This window comes from Rhinopithecus roxellana, chromosome 10 (assembly GCF_007565055.1).
Source record: "Rhinopithecus roxellana isolate Shanxi Qingling chromosome 10, ASM756505v1, whole genome shotgun sequence".
Lineage (NCBI taxonomy): Eukaryota > Metazoa > Chordata > Mammalia > Primates > Cercopithecidae > Rhinopithecus > Rhinopithecus roxellana.
The window spans coordinates 73,381,840-73,404,922 of NC_044558.1; the positions used below are offsets into that span (position 1 = coordinate 73,381,840).

The window sequence follows — 23,083 nt, forward strand, 5'->3', positions numbered from 1 at the left end:
TTGCATGATACTTTGGTGACCTAGCCATAGTTAGTTCCATCAGGAAGCCAAAACCTCTCATCTCTCCTGGCTTCTAGTGGTCCTCTTTTGAGTTCCTGTAGTTCCCCATATAGGTTATGGTACTTAATACACTTGCTATGTTTCTTGGTACAACTTTCTGTTCTGCTAGATTGCAAATGCTTGGGAACAGGTGGCTATGTCTTTCATCTGTGTACATCATTCTCCTGGGTAGCTGCCTGGTTGTCTGGAAAACAATAGGAGCCTAACGATTTTTGAACAAGAGTCTGAATGTGAAGGAGAGTTTCTTGATGTTGCGGAAATGAGTCTCTTTTCTGAGCCAGTTTTTGTTGATTTTTTTCTAAACATGTGACTAGCATTGGCACTCAGCACCATCTAGAACAATCAATCAATAAATTACATGGATATTGGATCTAAACAGCTGTTTTAAAATTTATCACAAACAGCTGTGTTGAGAAGCAGTTGTTTCTGGTGGTCTATTCTCCCTGGAAGGGAAGAGTGACACCTCACAGCAGGATGAGAAGAGAATCATTTACATGACACCACTGTGGCAGCATTTACAGAGCACAGCACAAAGCCATATGCTTCAAATGAATTAATAATGATCTGTGTGGCTAGAAAGAACGAATATTCTTACAGGTCACTGGAATGTCTCTGCCAGATCTAAGCCATGATTCACTCCTCCAGTTATTTTTTAAGAGAGAGGTAAAGGCAATGGCACACAGACATTTTATCTTCTCTAACACTAAACTTGAAGACGAGAGCTCTGTTCCAGCTTCTTTTTGAAGAAATAGTTTCATTATGTCATTTAAATCTCACCTCAGTACCATTGTCAGTGTGCCTTTGGACAAATTATTGAATCTCTCCAAAGCTCAATATCACTCTTTATAAAATGGGGATAATAAAATCTACCTGATTATTGTCAGAATTATTTTGAGACAATTCATGGAAGATGGCAGTGTACCTGGCTTATAATCAGCAATGAATAAATGCTAATTTTAAAACCATTCTCATGAATTTTCCAATCTCTTCAAAATTTAGTTTATGTTTCTTATGTATATAAAATATTCGACTAATCACGAAGCTTCTAAAAACCAGAAGACAAGTTTTCACTCATGTAGCTCTGGTCCTATTAGCACTGTGTTTGGGACACTGAGTACATTTTTTTTGTACATATAGATGGTTACTAAAATCCTCAAGTTAATTCCACTGCCCCTCCTCCCCCACCCCCCACCCCAGCCACTGGTATGAGGAATTAATTTCTCTAATTAATAAGTTAACCCAAAATGTTTCAAAGGGAGCTGCCTCATTCTTGGTTGAAATTTGCTGAAACTTTTATTCAATAGTTTATAGACCTCAGACACATTCCATAACCACCATCCTGTTTCAGATAGGAAATAAATAGCTGGATCAGAATCAGAAGGATGAGAGGAACTGATACTTAGACTTAGCTCCTACGCAAGATAGTAAGATCATCTAGTGAGTACTGAGCTGAAAATGCAAATTCAGGCTGGTCTTACTCTAGATTCTGTATTTTTTCCAGTATACCATGCTGACTTTATTTCTGCAATATCTGTTTGGTAGTTATTGTCTTAGGCAAGCAATTTGTTTTACAGGGCTCATATATTCAGAAAAGAAAGGAACATGAGCATATGTCCTAAGGACTCCATGTGCCTACCACAATTATTATTAAGATTACAAACATGAGTTATTCACAGAGATGCTCTCTGCCAATAATTTTGAAAGTTGTGTTCTAGGTTGTCTCTGGTTCCATATCCTTCTTGAGGTTGTAAAAGCCATAAATGAATATAATGTTTTCTGCTTCACTTCTAATAATTTTACTGATGATGTCTAATATTTTCTGGCTATTCAGGCTGTAACAGCACAGCAGGGAAAAAATAAGAAATGAATCCTGAATCCCTGATTACTGAAGACTTTCATTTTTTATGTAAGGTCTGGATTTTCTGATTTCTCAAAGAAATGACCTTGTGCTTATCTGTGATAAAAATCATATGTTATTTTTCTTCTCAGTTTGACAATTTCATAAGCTCTTCCTTGAGTCTCTCCCAATTGCACAGGTTTTCTGACTGGAGCAATTTAGTAACACCTGCCAGTTTGAAGATCTTGTTTCTTCTCAATGCATATAAAAATGCTTAAAAAGACAAGTAGATAAATCAATATATAGAGATTCTCTTCTTGAAGGTAAGATAATTTCTATTCCCACCATAATCCTTGATAAATAATGACTTTAGTGTGAATTATTTTAAAACAATTTATTTTAAATCTAAGTTCATAAATATTTAGAAAACTAAAAATAAATATTGCTTAGGGGAGTGTAAAGTTCAAAAAGATCTTCCAAGTACTTTGATACTTATGCAACAAGCCTGGGGATGATGTAAATGTTATTATTACCAATGGAGAAGGCTATCCGTGTAAGAAGATTTAAGGAGAAATGAATGTGTGTTGCGAGTATGCATATACTTTAAACATAAGGCCACTGATCTGCATTGGATTGGATCTTGAGTTTCCACTTCTTACAACAGTGGTAGCATAGAAATTTCAGATGGTCATGTTGGGAGCAACAATTTGATACACTATAGGTGTTAGTTATCCTTGATCTGACTTTGGGTACTTCAATAAGTTTTTAGACACAACACCAAAAGCATGATCTATCAAAGAAAAAAAGGATTAAGTTGAATTTTCTTAAAATCAAAAGATCTGCTCAGTGAAAGACAATGTTAAGAGAATCTCAGGTCTTCAGGGTTAAGAGTTTTCCTTTGAACCTTCTCCTACTTGCATTCTACAAGCAGCACATTGGAAAGATTTTTTAGATACTAAATATTAGTCTCATTTAATGGAATATAGTAGTGATTAAATATGACTTCCTAAAATACGAACTCATCTCAAGAGGTACAGACTTACATTAATAAAGACCAGTTACACAATTGTATTTCCAATGTAGAAATAGACAGCCCTGGCCTGTCTAGTGTCTGCTTCTAAAGTGGCTTCTAGAAGTGCCATTATATGGAGGGTCATCATACAGAATTCTAAATTTAATTCATAATTTCATTTGCTTCCTTGAAAGAAGCTTTTTTATCTCTTTGAAGTAAGGTGAGTTACGGTCATTCAGAATTGCTTTAGTTATTGAAAGTACTGCTTGGAGCCTTCAAATACAATAAAGACAGACTCATATAAACATATTTCTATGTAAAGATTAGTTAGTAGATTTTCATATTTTAATGAAATGAGTAGTCTTAAATATTTCTTTTGATAATGTATCCTTTCATTTAAGGTATGTGCTTTTGAGATAAAAGCTGGTCAGCTTTTAGAAAACTGAGAGTATGTTTTAAGTAGCTTTTTTATCTTAATAATATGTATTTTTAAAAAAGGAAAAGGTGCTAGCCAGGAAAATTTTCATGGAAAATTATAGAATGTCACATACTAATAATGATGAGGCTATGCCTATCGGGTTATACTGAGTATGTATACAGAGTTATTCCTATATATAAGGAATGAGCAAACCCTCCAAGGGAATATGCAAGTATTTAACAATTTTGGAGTGAAATTTTATAAGCCAAACTGGATAATATTGGTGTGTTATGATACTTTTTCTTCTCAGTTATAATACCTTTCACAAATTATATGTATATATTTCTCAATACTCCCACTTATATTTGACCTTTATAGGAACAGACAATGCAAGCTTTCAGGGATTAAAATAAGAAGCGAATCTCCAGGAAAATACTGAAATTATTTTTCACATCGAGAGAATATTGCAGTTAAGATATTTCCCTTTGCCCTTTCCAAGAACAAAAAGCAGACTAGGACACACTTCACATCACATTCATTTTTCGGTTAAGATTTTATTTCATAGCTATATGCTTCTTGCTTTTCTAAACTTTTCAAGCCTGAATCACATAATGTATTCTGTTTGATGGTTTAGCAATGACTATATATATTTTATTTTAGGAAGATATTTGGGCCCTTGAAAGAAAAACTACTCAAAACAAGCATCTGTATTGCATTGCCAGGTTCAGCATGAACCTCTTGAATATGATCCTCATGTCTCCCTTGTAGGCTGTACCTTAGTTTATGACCATGCTAGCTCACCTAGGGTGCTCAGATGCAGGGAAAAGAATTTTCAGGGATATTTCAATACACGGCTCAGCAAAGGATCCAGTAATGTAAGCATTATGTTCTCAGCCTACAGAAAATACTGTCATCTATTGATTTTTTTCTACAGCCATGGAAACACTTAGATGACAAATTTTGATGCTTTGGAAGTATTATGAGCTTAAAAGGTATGAGAAACAAACCACAGATAGAGATTGTGTTTTTAAAAACTAAAATTATCTTTCAAATACATTCCTTTTTTTACTAGATAGATTCTTCTTAAAAGGAGCAGAAAGTTATAGATGATTTCTCAAGCTAATTGAAGCTTTAACACTTCATATCAGTATTTTGATCTGCTTTTAATGAAATGCATTTATTTCCTACCAGATAATGTGATTATCATAAATCTATTACAGACATAAGTACATTTCTTAAATATGATAAAAAAGATAGAAATAATGTATGAATATTTGCAGTCATATTTACTAATGTAAACGAGAGGCAAAAGCTACTGTTCTTTCATTCTCATTTTCACCATTAATATAATTAGTCAATTATATAATCTCAAATGGGATTACTTCACCTATCACTATGTGGAGAGTGTCCACTATAATATTGCTATTCTATTTTATTTCTGGAAATTGAAAGTAAAATTATGATTTGTGCTTCAGAGATATTTTTATTCATTTTATATACTTTTTGAGACAAACTCCACTTCCCATTCTATTATATGTCACCTCAATCTGTTAGTTAGTAAACACAATTTTACGCAGGCATGTTATAAGAAGAGTCCTAGGAAAAATCTATTAGAAAAAGGTGATGGCATCAAAATTTCCAGAGACTAAAATGGAAATTTTTATGATATTTACAGTATTATAGTGATTATTGGGTGGGAAGTGGTATAAGCTCCCTTGAAACTCTCTAAATGAGATAATATTTAAATTATCACAAAGCGTCCTTTTTCCACACAGCACAGCTTCCTTTCTCCATTGCCAACCACTTCCTGCTGATAAGAGAAGATGGGCTTAGCCTTAAAATACTCTGGTGCCCCAATTTTTTAGGGTCATGGGTAATAGGTAACATTGCAGTACTTTTCCATAACTAAACATGCAAAGTAAGGATTTGGTCTCAGAAACTTATAGAAATACAGTTATTAGAATAAAGAATATAGTCAGGTTAGCATGAAAGTTAAGTGAACTGAATTCTCCTTGTTTGGTTTTACCTGCCCAAAGGGAGCCTGTCACGTCTCTCTAGAGAAACTACTTCCTTGTCCTGTGACCCACCTCTGAAGCATGTAGACTCTGTTTTACATACCTGGCTAGGCATCTGCTGACACCTACCTCATATCTTACTACATCCTAATATATAGCATGACTGGGCTCATGGATCTACTTCCAGAACTCGGCCTGTTTCAGTCTAACTCTAGTCTATTTTGATTAATGGGGCTATTTGGGACCATAGATCAAAATAGTCACAGATCACTGACTGCTATAAAATGTCAATCATATTTAGAGATAGAAATATGTACTGAAAATAATTCTTAGTGATCGATGTGAGTCTAGTTGAAAAAATATACAGGAAATCTTGGTGCAAGTACTATAAAGATATGTGAAATTTTCTACCTGCCCTCCCTACAGCCAAGTAATGAAGATAGTTTTTTTCATGTTAGCTTTGGATATTATACAGTCATATCTTAACTCTACATGTGCAAAGTATAAATTATATATTATTTCATATCCCAATTTTTACAAAATACGTATTATACTGCTATTTTATTTCTTTTTAAAAATACTTTTTCTCAATGAATTACAAAGGAATTAAAGATACTTATTTTCATTTTAGATTAGCCTGGGTATAAGTTGGTCCTACAATAGCTGCAGGTTTTTTCTTCTTTCTGAAAGTAAAGTAAATGCAGACCACAAGAGGAAAAAAGCATCTAATGTATTTGCTGTCAAATGATTTAGTTATTAATTAAGTATCTAAACATTACAGATTGATTATGTGCAACTTATTCATATTTGCTCTCTTATCTCAATAGAATATGATATTGCTTTCAAAAAATCTAAAACAAATTAAGAAGAAAAATATTCTTAAAGACATTAAGAGTGAAGTTGGTTTTGATGATTTTGTTATAATCTTTTACGTACTTTGTTTTTCAAATTTAAAATGTTTTTGTTTTAATACATACATTTAAACACTAGCTACTAATGTTGCTGTAAAATAATCATTAAAAACTCTTAAATGTGCTGGATGACATATTGGATGGAACTTTTTCATTTGTGAGAAAAATTTCAATTTCAATTCACCTGAGTAATTCAGCAGACATTGTTGGTTGACTAATCAGCTCCTCTTCTGCCCTTTACCTTCATGACAAAGCTCAGCCTAGTACAAGGATCAACCCATCCCTCACATGACTCAGAAGGAAAGGTTGACTGGCAGTGATGCCATTACTCTTGCTAATGATGGGTTTGGTGGTGAATGTGTGACTCAACTCTGGACATGTAGTGCAAGGTTTCTGGGAAAGGTCTCCTTGTTTTTAAAGATAGATAGATACAAGAAAAAATAAGCACACTCTATTTGCCTACAGGACATTGTTATGTCTCTATGTGATACCTGGAACTGCAGCACTACTGCCAGCAGGTCGAGTAGGAAACCTGATAGTTGACCATTGGACTTACAATGTGTGACATTAGTGACATGGATAAGGCAGTTTTGGTTGAGTGGTCGTGAGAAACACTGATTGCAGCAGATTAAAAGGAGAATATGGGTCAAGGAATTGGAAAAAACAGCCATAGGCTTTTTTAAAAAAATACTTAGTGAATAAGTCTCACGAGATCTGATGGGTTTATCAGGGGTTTCCACTTTTGCTTCTTCCCCATTTTTCTCTTGCTGCTGCGATGTAAGAAGTGCCTTTCGCCTCCTGCTATAATTCTGAGGCCTCCCCAGCCATGTGGAACTGTATGTCCAATTAAACTTCTTTTTCTTCCCAGTCTCGGGTATGTCTTTATATCAGCAGGGTGAAAACAGACTAATACAATGGGTAACCTTGATTTGGCATACAAGTTCTAGCACTGGTTGTTCAGTGATTCTTCAGGATTTTTCATTCTCCTACCATTATGCAGTGGCTTTTATAAGTTACTAGTGTTGCTACACTCATTAAGCACCTACTTGCCAGTCATTATGCTAGAAGTTATCATTGCAATTCATTTTTCAGTCCTCACAACAATTCTGTGATTTTTACATATTGGAGAGTTGAGGCTCATAGAAGTTATATAATTTACACAAGATAGTAAGATCATCTAGTGAGTACTGAGCTGAAAATGCAAATTCAGGCTGGTCTTACTCTAGATTCTGTATTTTTTCCAGTATACCATGCTGACTTTATTTTTGCAATATCTGTTTGGTAGTTGAAGTAGGATCTAAACTGCGAGCTTAGTAAACAATAAATTTTGCAATATCTGTAAACTTTTAATTGAACTGAATCTTAAGATTCCAAGTTCACTAACTTTAGTTATCTCCCTTGCAACAAAGCAAGAGGTTTTCAAAAGTAAGTTCAATGCTTACAAATTTTAAAATATTGCTTCCAAATTTAGTGGTATAGCATTGTTACAAAGCATGCAGGAAAAAATACCAGCCACAGTGAATATTTTCCATTTGCTACAATCCTCTCATAGGATATTTGTTTATGATGTAGCCACTCATTCAATAGTTTGCTTATAATCTCAGAAAGATCACCTTACAAAATTTCATAGTGATCTAACATTAACCATTTGCCTTAAAGTTTAGAGAGTTAATAGCTTAAAATAAGGATAAAATATGATTCAATAGGGAAAAGGTGTTTACAAGGTTTACTCTTTGGTCAACTTACCTCCATGACCATATCTTCTATACCATGTAAACTCTAAAAATGAAAGAAAAAACAATTTTGATCCTGAAGCAGTTATTCAAATTGTGGTTTCAAACATTGCTTAAATAGCTGAGATGCTAGACAGTGGGATGAGAGTAGTGGCCCTTTACTATAAAGGTTGAAGTATTTTCACATCTGTGCAGACATTTATTTCTTATCTTCACATTAATAGTTGCAGCACCAAAGTTTGCAGTCAATAGAATTCGTATGAATTTTAAGTACTAATAGGATAATTTTTGTTTTATTTTATTCACAAAAATAAGACTTCACAATGACTTTACCAAATTTTTTCTTTATTATATTAACACTATATATGTAAATATATTATGCATATAATTACATAAATGTATGTGAGTGAGTGTGCACAATTACCCTGGTTATAAAATATATATTTATCAATGTCATTAAAATCCTTGAGTACTAATGAAATGATCTTTTCTGAATTTTGGAGTGAGCATAATAAAAATTATTCCCCAAAATAAAGTAATTTTTTGTGTTCTTAATAATGATGCCTTTCAGATTAATCATTAAAGTGATCAGTGGGGATTTATATACAAAAGGATGAGGACCACTTAAGTCTTGAACAAAACAGTCACTCAACAAGTATCTATTGGGTTAGGTCATTAACATGAGAGTATTAGAAAAATTGATTGTTAGAATTCAATTTTTCTAATACTTTCATAATAATGACCTAGCTCAATAAGTACTAGTTGGGTAATGATATCAGTTTTTCAGATAAAGATATAGTGTGCCTCTCATTATAGAAAATAGGTCTGAATGCTTCACACTTGCCTTTGAAAGACAGAAATATATTTCTTTGTCCTAAAGTGAATGCCACTCTCAAAATTGTTTTATTAGTCTTATGTCCCTATACACACTGTAAATTACTTTAATCATTTTTTAACTTATATTTATCAAATTGGTAAAAGAGTTGTAAGGTTCAGTAGTGTGTTGCATCTACTTATAGCTCTTAAGAAGTGATTATTAATTTTCAGAAATTTTGTGAATCAGTTGTTAAACATGGCCAGTATTAAAAATTATATTAATTTACAAAGAAATAAATTATACTAAGAACAAAGGGAACAAATGCTTAAAACCCATTGCTTTCTCTCTTTTATTTACTATATTTTATATTCTCTTTGCCATTGTGGTTACTTATATCTGGGTGGTGAAAATACTACAAACTAGTGAGCTGTTGCACATCTTTCCAGTTCCACATTAAATGATGTCAAGTTGAAACTGGCCATGGTAGGAGAGTTTACTCCCCAGTAATAGACAAATGCTGCACTCCAGGGATATCCCCAGAGATCTAGATTTTAAACATTCACCAGCACACTATTACCCAAGATTGGCAATGTTTTGTGAAATCTTAATTGAAATTAAAAAGGAAATAGGGTCACCCTTAATACATATTTATCTACCTGTCTGACCCAGATGTCAAGAGCAAATAAGGATTTTTACTTCATACAACACATTTGATAAAATAAACACACATATCGATTATGTTGACATAATATATGTAGAATATACAAAGGATATTTCTTACCTGCTAGACATGTAGTAATAGATATTATCACAAGATGACTGACCAGCAACCACATTTTCATCTTGTATTCAGTAGAAGTTCGGTTCAATTTTCCAAAAAAGAATTTAGCTTTATGGCAATTGGATAATTTTAAACACCTGCATCAAGAAAGAAAAACAAGAAGACGGAAAGAAATAGAGGGAAGGAGAGGGGAAGGAAGGGGAGAGGAGGAGAGCAGAGGAGAAGAAAGAAAGGGAAGGAAATGGAAAATGTTCATCATTTGAGGAAAACATTATTAACCTATTTGACTTTATGCTTTTTGTTTGTAGAATAAGTTTTCATTTCTTTAAATATATTTGTAAACACCATGTAATGAAAGGAGTGGAGTCAGTATCAGAAGGCTTCAACTGACATCCTAGTATTGACACAATGCAATCAGGAGCCTCACTCAATCCTGTGTTTAGGTTTCTTTTCCTCTGTAACCATTGAGTATAATAATCCTTTTCTACAAATAGCACAGTTGTAAACATTTTGATATCAGTCACTTTAATTGAAGGTTACATTTAATCGAAGCCCTTGTTGAACGATTCAATTGAAGTTACATTTGTGTAAGAGCTTGTAAACTCACAGACATTACACAAGGGTGATGATGTTAGCATTTTCTGTTGGTGGCTTAAAGAAAATTTTTGCCAGACATGCTAATTTTAAATGTTAAAATACATTAATTAACAAAATATTCATTCCTCCTCATCCCTTTTACTTCTTTCACTTATTAATTCAATGAAAAAGCAAATAAGTGTTCCTTGCATGTCAACAGGTGACAATCAAGGTTTTGTGGGGTCAAAATTGTCCATTCGGAGAGCTTTCTTTCAGGACAAAAAGAAAATAAAATTACTAATGTAAACGAAACTACAAAACCATGTAGCAGCCTAATTAAAATATCTTGCTTTTAAAAATTTTGCAGTAATGTATGACCATGTGATTACACTGCTAAGGTTTCACCCAGGATCCCAGAATAGCCCCATGCAGGTGAAGGGCGCTGCAACTTAAGTTTCATCATCTCCATGGTAAAATCCACCACTGTGACAAAGCAGGTAGCTACGAAGACTCAAAAAAGAAAGACACAGTTTGCTTGCTCTTAAGAAGTTCATAGAAAAAGAGTACACAGATATGTGAACAAGCCAGTGCAATGACATAGTGGTGTGGACCTGTATGCTATTAAATGTGAAAAAGTGTTAATCATTTTCACTGAAAGCATGGTAAACACAGCATGGTGGGAATGGGCCTTCCTGCGGTAGGCAGGGTATTATACAGGAGTGTTGCATTCTTAGATTTGAGTCATTTGGTGACTTCCTGCCTCAACCACCACTTACTGGATCACTTTAAGAATGATATGGCCCAGGGCATTAGGAAGAGCACTCATCAGTAATGACACAATAGGAGTTTCATCTTGAAAAGACATTAAATCATTGTTTTACAAGAATATATAATAGCATAACTGAAATCTCATGACATAGAGTTGAGTGAAAATATAAATTAAGATAGAGCATGGGCCAGGCATGGTGGCTCACACCTGTAATCTCAGCCCTTTGGGAGGCCGAAGCAGGCAGATCACCTGAGGTCAGGAGTTCGAGACCAGCCTGACCAACATGGTGAAACCCCCATCTCTACTAAAAATACAAAATTAGCCTGGCGTGGTGGCACATGCCTGTATCCCAGCTACTAGGGGGCTGAGGCAGGAGAATCACTTGAACCCGGGAGGCGGAGGTTACAGTGAGCCGAGACCTTCATGCCACTGCAATCCAGCCTGGGCAACAAAAGCAAAACCCCGTCTCAAAAAAAAAAAAAAAAAAAAAAAAAAAAAAAAGCATGAAAACAATTCTAAAAGGAAAACGCCTAATGCTCTAGTGTTCAACGTATAAATATAGTCAAACATATTTAAAACAGCAATGTTAAAATCCTACTAATTGCTTGCGTCACACTGTTACATCAAAGAAAAATATAGTAGTCTATTTTTTAATGGATTTTGAGAACACACATACTCCCTGATTTGCAAGAATCCTAGCATTTGACAGAGGCTGGACAAAATTTTTACCTCGCCCATGGTAACATATGGGCCAGGATAAACATATTTTTCCTTTTTAATGTATATGTCTGAAATTTAAAATTTTTATTAATTTATTTTCCTAGGCAGAATTGGGCAGAGAGGAAACTAAATAGTTCAACAGTGGTGAAGAATGAAAAACAACTCTTTTAGAGGACAGGAAAATCAATTATGTGATCTGTGGAAGGATTTTTAGCTTTTTATTTTGATTGTGCATCACATCGTTATCCACATATAGACCTAAGTGAAAATTTTTGAAATGTGTATACATTGGTTATGCTTACCTAAACTTTGTCACAAAAATGTGGATTTGATCTTTTTTTTTTTTTTGGCCTGATAGTTTCTAATTTTTCTCATTGAGTTACGCATACAAAATAAGACAAGTTCTTTTAATGAAGAGAAAGTTAGAAAAAGCAAACACATAAAGATGCCAAAACTTTAATGCCAATCAAACAATTGACTTTGTAAAAATTAACTTAGAAAACATATTATTATTTTTAATTTTAATTTTATTATTATTACATAAATCATAATCTGTGGAATCCTAACTGTACTCCAGCCTGGGCGACAGGGTGAAATCCTAATTTGTGTAATAATAAACTGTTATAATTTGAAAAATCTTTTTTTTAATTTTAAAACATTTTTATTATAAAAGTAATACAAATAAAAACATTAAGAAAAGACAAAGTCATCCATTTTCTGCCTCCCATCCCACTATAACTGGTTAGTAATTTGATTTACTTTGTTATCTTTTTATAGAATGCTTGGTCTGTTATTTCAGCCATGATTACATCCACTCATACACTTTTCCATCTTGCAATTTTTACTTAATGTAACATTTTCATGCTTTTAATAATATTCATTACTAATTTTTAGTAAGTACATTATGTACCATTTTTATATATTTGTTTATTGACTATTTCTTAGATGCAGGGATGCAAACTATGGCACCACATTTGTAAATAAAGTTTTACTGGAACAAATCCATGCCCATATTGTTTATGTATGGTCTGTGGCTGCTTTTGTGCTTCATACAGCAGTGTTGACAAGTTATGACAGAGACAGTAGGTTTAAAAACCTAAAATAGTTACTTTCTGGCCCTTTATAGAAAAAGTTTGCCAATCTTTACCCCAAACTTTAAAGTGGTTTGTAATTTGGGCTACTAAAAGTAATGTCACTTGGAATATCTTTGTGCATATAATTTTTCATACTTTGTACAATTTGAGAGACATTAACAAAAGTGGAATAACTGGGTCTAATTAATGAAGACATTTTTAAGGTTGATACTCTCCCACACTCTTGTAACATTCAAGCTATGATATGTGATAAGAATGAAAAGGATAGCCCAGAACTCTTGTAGGTAACATGTCTCTGGTTCCTGTTACTTAAGACACTTAAGTTTACACCCTGGATGAACATGTTTTGAGTTTTGATTTAAAGTTAACCAAAAAAGAGAGATAACAGTAATTGCAACAGGAAGACCAATTGAAAGAAATCTTTTACTTTCTACTGGAAAGGAAAAAGCAGACAGAAGTAGGTGACAAGGTATATGTAAAATGCCATTCTAACATAGCTGCAGTGGCCAAAACGCACTGGGGAGAGTTGAGTAAGAAAAAGAGATGGCAGTCTCAACAATGAGCTGGCAGTGGCAGCAAGAAACAAAGAGGCAACTATGAGTGCGGGATGACAAAGGCAGCAGACAGGTCCCACCCATATGAACACATCCTAGGCATAAACCTGTATACAACTGTAATTAAACTGTCTCTAGATATGAAAGTTTTAAAGAAATCACTCTATTTTTTAATAAGGAGAAAGTCTTCTATCTAGGGAAGTTTTATTCTTCAGAATGAAAACCTTATGGAATGGGGAAGTCAACCCTCACTATCTAAGTCAACCCTGACTATCTCTGAGATAAAAGATGAAGCAGTCTGATGGTTCTCAAATCCAATCTTGTATGAATAAAACAAGCATCAGGAAACATAGATGTCATCCTCTAAGATAAATATTCTGAGGGTCTGGCAGCATAAATCCATCAGTAAGTTTATAACAGACTATTGTAGAATCAGACTCCACTATGGCCAAAGTAAAAGACATCGGCAAATCTGGATCACCCTGCAATTTTCGAGATGCCTTCAAGATCTCCCTTATTCTGTTATGGCTGAGGGAAGCAGTGATGGGGGTAGGCACCGCAGTCTGTAATCCCTCCCCTTCTATCTCAGTACCAGCAAGGCAGATGAGCTGGAGTTCTGGTAATCCTACACAGTTTACTTCATGCCAGCTTTTGCTTTCCATGAGGTCCAGGTAAACCAAGAATGCTATATAAACTTGAGTGGCATCTCCTATATCTAATTCCATCATTTCTAAATACTTAGGGTGGGTGCCCATCCAGGCGTCCTCGGGGGCCCACGAGGGAGCTCCTCCGCCATCGCCAAAGCCGCGAACGCCGCGGGGACCCAGGCCGCTGCAGCCAGGGATTGGCTCGGAATCGCCGCGCTCCTCCATGCCGGTCTGTGCAGCGCTATAATTTGAGAATTCTAAATGTTTCCCACAGATATGCACATTTAAGAGCAAGAGATGCTACTGCAGTGTTGGTATTGAGGGGCAAGAGAGCAGCACTGACCAGAGAGAAAAAGAAACAGATAAATAAAGTTGAAGAATTAAGAGCAATGTGTGTGAAAGTTTGCTTCTGATTTTTCATTTTGATGGAGTACATCAGTGATATTTTGGTCTATTTACCCCTGAACTTTATAGATAATCTGGAAAAGAAGTGGGATAGGCCTAAAAAGCATTAGTTGTGTCCACCTACAGCAAGAGATCTCAGTAAATTGAAAATAAAATACAGAAAACTTTTCTAGGGCTAGAATGTAATTTAACAGTTCCTTCTCAATAATGACCACAGTATATGGGAACATGCGCCAAAATGCATAAATGTGTACAGGGGAAATTAGCCGGATCTTGCCTGAATTTTGCCTCAACCATTCTTTAGCTTGCAACTTTGGGCAAGTTACTCAATCTCTGAACCTAATTGTCCTCACCTTTTAATATGGAAAGAATATCTATTTCATAGCACTATTGCAAGGTCTGCATAAAGTTGTGCATGCAAAATGTTGACTGTGAAAGTATTCAGTAACCATTTATTATTCCATTAGGCCATAAGCCAACCAGATCAGGGGATACATATCTTGTTCATTGTTGTGGCGCTAATGCCTGGCACACAGAAGTCACTCGATATGGAGTTACTGAATAAATGATGAAATGAATGGACCATGTGCATAACTATAATTCAATTCAAAATGAACTTTAATTTCCTAAAATAAGAATAGGGGCTGGATCCAGTGGCTCATGCCTGTAATACCAGCAATTTGGGAGGCTGAGGCGGGTGGATCACCAGAGGTCAGGAGTTCGAGACCAGCCTGGTCAACATGATGAAACCCCATCTCTAGTAAAAATACAAAAAAATTAGCTAAGTGTGGTGGTATGCACCTGTAATCCCAGCTAATTGGGAGCCTGAGGCAGGAGAATTGCTTGAACCTGGGAGCCGGAGGTTGCAGTGAGTGGAGATCGTGCCACTGTACTCCAGCCTGGGTGACAGAGTGAAACTGAGAAAGAGAGAAAGAGAGAAAGGGAGGGAAGGAGGGAGGAAAGGAAGGAAGGAAGGAAGGAAGGAAGGAAGGAAGGAAGGAAGGAAGGAAGGAAGGAAGGAAGGAAGGAAGGAAGGAAGGAAGGAAGGAAGGAAGGAAGGAAGGAAGGAAGGAAGGAAGGAAGGAAGGAAGGAAGGAAGGAAGGAAGGAAGGAAGGAAGGAAGGAAGGAAGGAACGGAGGGACGGAAAAGGAGGAGGAGAAGAAGAGGGCCAGGCGCAGTGGTTCACGCTTGTAATTCCAGCACTTTGGGAGGCCAAGGCGGGCGGATCACGAGGTCAGGAAATCGAGACCATCCTGGCTAACACGCTGAAACCCGGTCTCTACTAAAAATACAAAGAATTAGCCGGGCATGGTGGCTGGCAGGCGCCTGTAGTCCCAGCTACTCAGGCTGAGGCAGGAGGATGGCGTGAACTCGGGAGGCGGAGCTTCCAGTGAGCTGAGATGATGCCACTGCACTCCAGCCTGGGTGACAGAGCGAGACTCCATCTCAAAAAAAAAAAAAAAAAAAAAAAAAAAAAAGAGAAAGAAGGAAGGAAAATGTCTCTTACTGGGGCTTTGATCCTTGTTAGGGATTCCATACTCCAGAAAAGGATATTTTAAGTATCAATATTTAAAAGCATTTTGAAATATGTGGTTTATTGGGCATTACTGAAAGTCTGTTTTCCAGTTCTGAATATGTACACTGTAATCAGAATGAAGAGTTCATTACTTTGAGCCTCTCTGTGTTATTCCATGCTATCTTTTCCTTCACTTCAAAATGTTTTGCCTTTCAGGAGGACAGTGAGACATCCCCAGCAGCATGTAACTTATTTTATGAAATGGATTTCTTTCCATTTGGGTATAAAAGTATCTTTCATATGTTGTTCACACATTTGTTTTTCTGCTGGTGATCTGTTCTATTGTGTCACCAGTTATCCCATCACTTGTGCCTCCCTGATCACATCCTTCAGCAGCACAGTAGAGAAGACAGCAAGCTGAGTGCATTCCTGCTTATGTGGAAGAAACTGTCCTTACTACATCTCTCTTGAGGCCATACCACTTATACCATACCACTCCATACCATGGAGGTCACAGCTATCCCCCTGACCTCCATGGACCTGAAAGTGCTGCGAAAAATGAAGTGGCAGAGGCAAAAAACAAGCAACTCTGACAAACATGTGCCAGTCACAGGAGCAGACTTGTTTCTTCTCAAAAACGGAAAGAAGGCCCAGAAGCAGGAACTGGGGGTGCATTCCTATTTCTGAGGCCATGCTGTGCTGGCCAGTTCCCTGAACGTGTCAGCCTTTAGAGTCCTGTGACCTCTTGTACACCCAGCCAGGACTTACGCCAGGTACTGCTGCTGCTGCTGCATCTCGCAATCTCACACAACTCTGTGGGTCTCCATGACTGATGGATCCCTGACATGGACTGGCACTCTGTTAATTTCCAGAATTCACCTTCTGTTCTCTGGCATCCTTTACTAAATCTCTTACACATATTTCAAAACAACAACACTTCTTAGTACAGTAAGGCAAGACAGTATGACACATCTTTGTCTTTTTTTTCTCCTTCTCTCTTCCTCTACTTGTCATTCTTCTTCCCTCTCCCTCTTTCCTTTAGACAACACTAGGGTTTTCTCATTTGAGAAATCTGTCCTATATCTAGATATGCATTTTTCTGCTGGACAGACCTCCATCTAGCTCTTGTCATGTTTTATTCTGGTGCTGGGTAGTCCAAATAAATTATTTACAAATGCATCATCAATACATCAATACATTAACACCATTTGGGGTGCACTTGTTAATTAGACAGATTCCTGAGTAAATTGCAAGAATAATAAGAATTTCTGTGGAAATAGCTCAAGCATCTGATTTTAATCAAGCTTCCTAAGTAATTTGTAGGCATACTAAAGTTCAAAAATTATTGTAGTAAGAGTGCCAGGTGAAGGTTGGAATGTTTAACACTCTGGGGATGCATCAAGTGACATATTGGTGTCTTTTTGCCTAGAATGATATGTGCTTAACTTGAATAAGCTTCTGCTGTGGTCAAATACATTTCATAAAAATTTCTGAAGACCATACTGTTCTAAGCCAGGGAATACAGAACACACACAAGGAGAATACCCCCTTTTCTGCAAATGATTACAATCAGTATGAAATATATTTGAACAGGGGCCAGGCGCGGTGGCTCAAGCCTGTAATCTCAGCACTTTGGGAGGCTGAGACGGGCGGATCACGAGGTCAGGAGATCGAGACCATCCTGGCTAACACGGTGAAACCCCGTCTCTACTAAAAAAATACAAAAAACTAGCCGGGTGAGGTGGCGGGCGCCTGTAGTCCCAGCTACTCAGGAGGCTGAGGCAGGAGAATGGCAGGAACCCGGGAGGCAGGGCTTGCAGTGCGCTGAGATCTGGCCACTGCACTCCAGCCTGGGCGACAGAGCGAGACTCTGTCTCAAAAAAAAAAAAAAAAGAAAAGAAAAGAAATATATTTGAACAGAATAAAATATGTTGTTCAACGAGTAGGTAGAGCTGCGTTGGTCTTCAGATGGCAACAGCCTTAGCCCCTCAAACAGCCTGTCACTTGAATGTGTGTGCCCTATACATGAAAGAGGAGCAATACAACAACACATTCTAAAACATCTCATCAAGTATAACATCCCCAGAGTGTTAAACATTCCAACCTTCACCTGGCACACTTACTACAATAATTTTTAAACTTTAGTATGCCTACAAATTATTTAGGAAGCTTGATTAAAATCAGATGCTTGAGCTATTTCCACAGAAATTCTTATTATTCTTGTGATTTACTCAGGAATCTGTCTAATTAACAAGTGCACCCCAAATGGTGTTAAGTAGCCCCTGGACCACATTTTGGGAAACACTGACTTAGCATTATGAAAAATATGCTAAGTTTTGAATATAAAAAATCCTTTTTATGGTCTAGATCCAGAACAGATTTTAAATATCTTTTTTAAAAATTAATAAAACATAGGGAATTTAAATGTCTAGAGTAAAAGGATTCAAACCTGGCTATATTACTAACTATGCATTTTTGGCAATCAACATGATCCCTATTAACTCAGTACAGCTCTAGAAATGTGAGAGATTTGCTCAGGATCAGATATGAAAATGTACAAGTTAGTGGCTTATAAGATTTTAAGCAGATATGCCTGTTACTTCCTTCTCTACTGCATTTATGTATCTGAGGTTACTGTGTCTCCTTCAGTACTCCCATTCATTGCCTGGCTCCCTTCAGTCTCTTCTACACAGATTCTTCATGTAAATCATCGACAACAGAGCAGTTGTCAGTTTCACATCTCCTCATCCTTCCCAACTCCTACTAAAACCTATCTACCATGTTTTATCTTTCCTTTAAATTCATTTAATATTTTAAGCAGCAATTATTTGCCAAACCTAAAATATGGCTTTGCCCTTGAGTAATAAACTGATTCATATTAATATACTGATGGGAAAGAGGTTGAGTGGAATCTTGCAAATACATTTGTGAGTTCTAAATCTTCTTTGCTAAAACAGTGCTTCTTTCGTTCATTGAATCAGTGATTCTCAGAACTGCTGATAAGCAGGAAATAATATCACTTGATTTGTTTATTATTATCTCCATTTTCCATTAGCATCTCAAATTTTGTAATTCTAGGCAAAATAACTGTGTGGAGTTGGTACCTTATCAGTTCCATGGCAAGATAGTTCGGAATCAGCAGGGCTTTTCCGCATTTTCTCGAACTTTACAAGGCATCTAACCATACATACACACACTCCCAAAATGTAGGACAAAAATCTATGTGGGACTTCCTATTTTTTGCTACCAGCTAAAAACGATGGTTTCCTGAAATTCCAGGGAATACGCATGGCTGTAGCAATTATAGTCCTGTATGACACCATGGGCTTAAATTATCCTAGGAAAAATATGTGCTATAAATATCACAAATAAAGTTTCACTATTTTTACGTTCCTCTGATTGCATTACATCATTTCAAAAATAAAGGAGCAATTAATTTAATTATAAATCAAATTATCTAAAAATGTACGCAGTCAGTTGCTCTCTAAAATGCATGTCGTGCTGTCAGCACTTAATTAACATCCATATCTGTCAAAGCCTTAAGATTTTTTTCTCCTCAGCAGCCATTCCTAGAGATGGACTGACTTAAGGGGATTACATGGATTGCTCAAATACAAACAGCTAGTAACAGAGCACAGAACAAAGGTTTGACATCTTCTGTTCCATACAGATTTAAATCCCTTATTGTTTATTACTTAATTTTTTAAAAAGATACTTAGTATCTGTCTTTGCTTTAGATTATAAAAAATATTTTGCATATTCAATAATTAACATATTTTTCATAACAATAAGTCAGTGTTTCCCAAACTGTGGTCCAAGGGCCACCTACATTAATAACATTTAGCATGCGATTATTAATAAGATCGATTTCTGAGCAACTCTTGAAGAATAGTCTTAGTATCTACATTTTAATCAAGTTTTACAGGAAATCTGCGGGCATACTAAAGTTCAAGAATTGTTGTAGTAAGTGTGTTAAGTGAAGGTTGGAATATTTTCATTGCTCACAGAGAACAATGTATAGGTATCTATGTGCGTGCAAATGTGTTCTAGGGCCATGTGTTCAGCCAATGCATCTCTAAAAATTAGAAGATACGTGGTATTTAATAGTCTGTCTCTTAAAATTATGACTATATATTTTGTGTGGCATTTGGTCTACATGATAAAAGAAATATCTGCTATGTCTATATCTGATTCATTTTGCCATATCATAATAAACAAGGCATTCTGATGTATTGCTTTGACTAATAACTAGAAGGTTTCTGACTTTTATATGAGACTGCCTTATTGGAATATAATGACCTGATTGATTGTGTTTTAACTTTCATTGTTGCTCAACAGCAATTCAAACCGATCTGAGATTGGTAGACTACTATAAAAGAAATATGATTTGTGATACCTGTGAATCATATATAAAGATCCAAAGTAAAATTTAATACAGCAGAAAAAAATCCTACATCAGCAAGAGAATGTCCAAACTCTTTTCTCTTTTGCTCTCACATATAAGCATAAAAGGATAAGACCTGTAAAGAAACAGTGTCAGATCCAAGAGCTCACTCAATGTACCCTGAGAGTTCGAAAGACTTCCTGTGCTGTAATATTCCCTTTGTATGGCCTTACTCCTCTATGGAGATGCCCACATCTAACAAAAAGGCTTCATCGCTGCTGCCACTGTGCTTTCTGAGGTTCCACTCTTAAGTCGTTCTACCTAATGCTGCTGCATAGGATTGTGAGGCTCGAGGCTGCTCCATGCTGCACAGTATCTGAATATCTTTGTTAAAATATTAGGCATTTATTCCACTTCACAAATCTAAAGGTACACAAAACTTATGAGCGTCTTCTGACACGAGACCACCCTTGAAGGAAGAATAAGACTGATGATCTCGTAACTCCTATTAGCTGCTGTTCAGGTTAAGAGATGTCAACATGGAAGGTACAGTCCTCCTGGGAGCATGATGTAATCCTTGACATTCTGATTTTTAGATAAAAGAGTCATTGAATACAGGTCATTGTATCAGTACTTAAACTGACAGGTGATTCATACCAAAATTATTTAGGCCCTTATATCTAGAAAGAGCATAAGAGAATTTTATATTAAATTCACTTCAATTAAAACCATTCAAATATTTATATTTGAAACACATATAAGATAATCTCAGTGATTGTTTGTGCAATTTAACCATGCAGACATCTGTTTGTATTGCATGCTGTTCAAAGACAAAGAAATATATTCACATTTTCTTTGAAGAATATAGAACAAAGTAATCCTATAACGATAGATGAATGGTAATTTAAAATTATTTATTAATTTATTCCATACATATTTCCTAAGTATCTACCATGTCCAGACATTTTGTAGCAGTAGCATAAGTACTGGTAAATCAAAGATATTTATTCAGGGAGGGAATTTCTAAATTACAAACTCCTCAACAGCAGATTATCTCACTCCTTTTTCTATACCCCCCACACTACCTAACATGATGCCTAACACATCAAAGATACTCCATTAAAATCTGTTGAATATGTTTACTGAGCAATTACTAAAAGCAAATTACTGTTCCATATTTGGCAAGCAGATCCAGGAGGAAGTAGCAATAGAAGAAGGAGAAAAATAAAGGCCAAATTCAGAGACCCTTGAAGAAAAAACATGGCTAGGGCATATACTCATGAAAATATTTGAGAAAGAGAAGTGTGTTAAAATCATGGCACCTTAAATTAAATGCCATGTGCTGAACTTTTGGTTTCCTTCACAGAGAGTCGTTGAATAGTTCTACAAGTAAATATCGTCATCCTATTTAATCCTAAGTGCTTTAGTTTATGAAGCCTCTGCTCTTCTGGATCCTTTTAAAGGTTTCATTACCAGAACAGATACTGGGGAAATTACCTGGCTACCTTAACCTGGTGCCCCCAAACCATTGAGGTTTCAGACTTACATTCACAACACAGTCTTGGGCTGTACAGAGAGCTTTGTTCCTTTTTATTCAAATTTATATCAAATATTAATTAGTCAGTAGGGCAAGGGTCAATACATGCCTCCAGTAATATGAAATTACATAAAGAGATGTGGATTATACAAAAACTGGTATGGAAAGTGATTCTATAGTTTCTGATATCTTTAATTATTCTCCCTGAATGTAAGCAACTATTTCCTTGTATCAAATCCAAGTCTTATCAATCAACAAATACTTTCTTTCTTTCTTTTTTTTTTTGAGACGGAGTCTCGCTCTGTCGCCTGGGCTGGAGTGCAGTGGCCGGATCTCAGCTCACTGCAAGCTCCGCCTCCCGGGTTTACGCCATTCTCCTGCTTCAGCCTCCTGAGTAGCTGGGACTACAGGCGCCCGCCACCTCGCCCGGCTAATTTTTTGTATTTTTTAGTAGAGACGGGGTTTCACCGTGTTAGCCAGGATGGTCTCGATCTCCTGACCTCGTGCTCCGCCCGTCTCGGCCTCCCAAAGTGCTGGGATTACAGGCTTGAGCCACCGCGCCCGGCCTACTTTCTGAGTACCTACTATGTGAAATGTTTCATACAAGCCCTAGTTAGTAATAGCAGTAGAAGCAAATCCTCAAACTTCAAAAGCTTAACGCCCAGTTAGGCACAAGCTTTAGAGAAAACTTTGATCCCTTCCACCAAGAAGAAACAGTCTAAACATTTATTTTTGTAAAGAACATATATCCAAATCTCTGAAGCTTAGTGAACAATACAAACGTCAATTTGACCTCCAAAAACTATAATTCTCTTACTATACTCTCTGACTCAAAATTTACCAATGATACACCATCATTTCATCATTCATTCAACAATTATCTATTACATACTTTTATGTATTAGGCATTATGCTAGGCAATAGAAATTAAAAGATAAACTTAAAAATTTTTAGCTTAGTAGTTACGGTATATGTACTCCATCTTCCAACTTCTAAGTCAGGCTCTGTTTTAAAAGCCTAAGTATTAACTCAATTTTCATCTAAACAGATGATGTAGCTACTATTATTAGCTTCAGTTTGTAAAGAGAAAATAAAAATTTCACCTCTATTTCAAGATCTAGATTAAATTTTATCTTTATACGAAAGTGTCTCCTCAGCCTCTTCTGAGGTCTTCTCCCTTGTCAAAAATCTTCGAGTGGTCCTTTGTCTCACCTACTGATATCTTATTATTATATTCTTGCTTACTTTTTAAATGCAAGGCCACTTCCAATTGAATATCGGGAAACTGAATTAGAA

The 23,083-nt window shown here is 36.0% G+C and overlaps 1 protein-coding gene and 1 pseudogene across 3 annotated transcripts in view; both read right to left on the minus strand.

The window, feature by feature from the left end:
* Positions 1-23,083, minus strand: part of CNTN1 (contactin 1) — a 441,173-nt gene that overhangs the window by 181,588 nt on the left and 236,502 nt on the right. For all 3 annotated transcript variants that reach the window (XM_030939730.1, XM_030939732.1, XM_030939731.1), the window contains exons 2-3: positions 9,585-9,721; positions 8,000-8,032 (exon numbers count right to left, since the gene is read on the minus strand). In XM_030939730.1, coding sequence (XP_030795590.1) covers positions 8,000-8,032; positions 9,585-9,645 — 94 coding nt within the window. In that variant the 5' untranslated portion in view covers positions 9,646-9,721. The remainder of the gene's footprint in view (positions 1-7,999; positions 8,033-9,584; positions 9,722-23,083) is intronic.
* LOC104662445 lies at positions 13,447-14,181 on the minus strand (annotated as a pseudogene).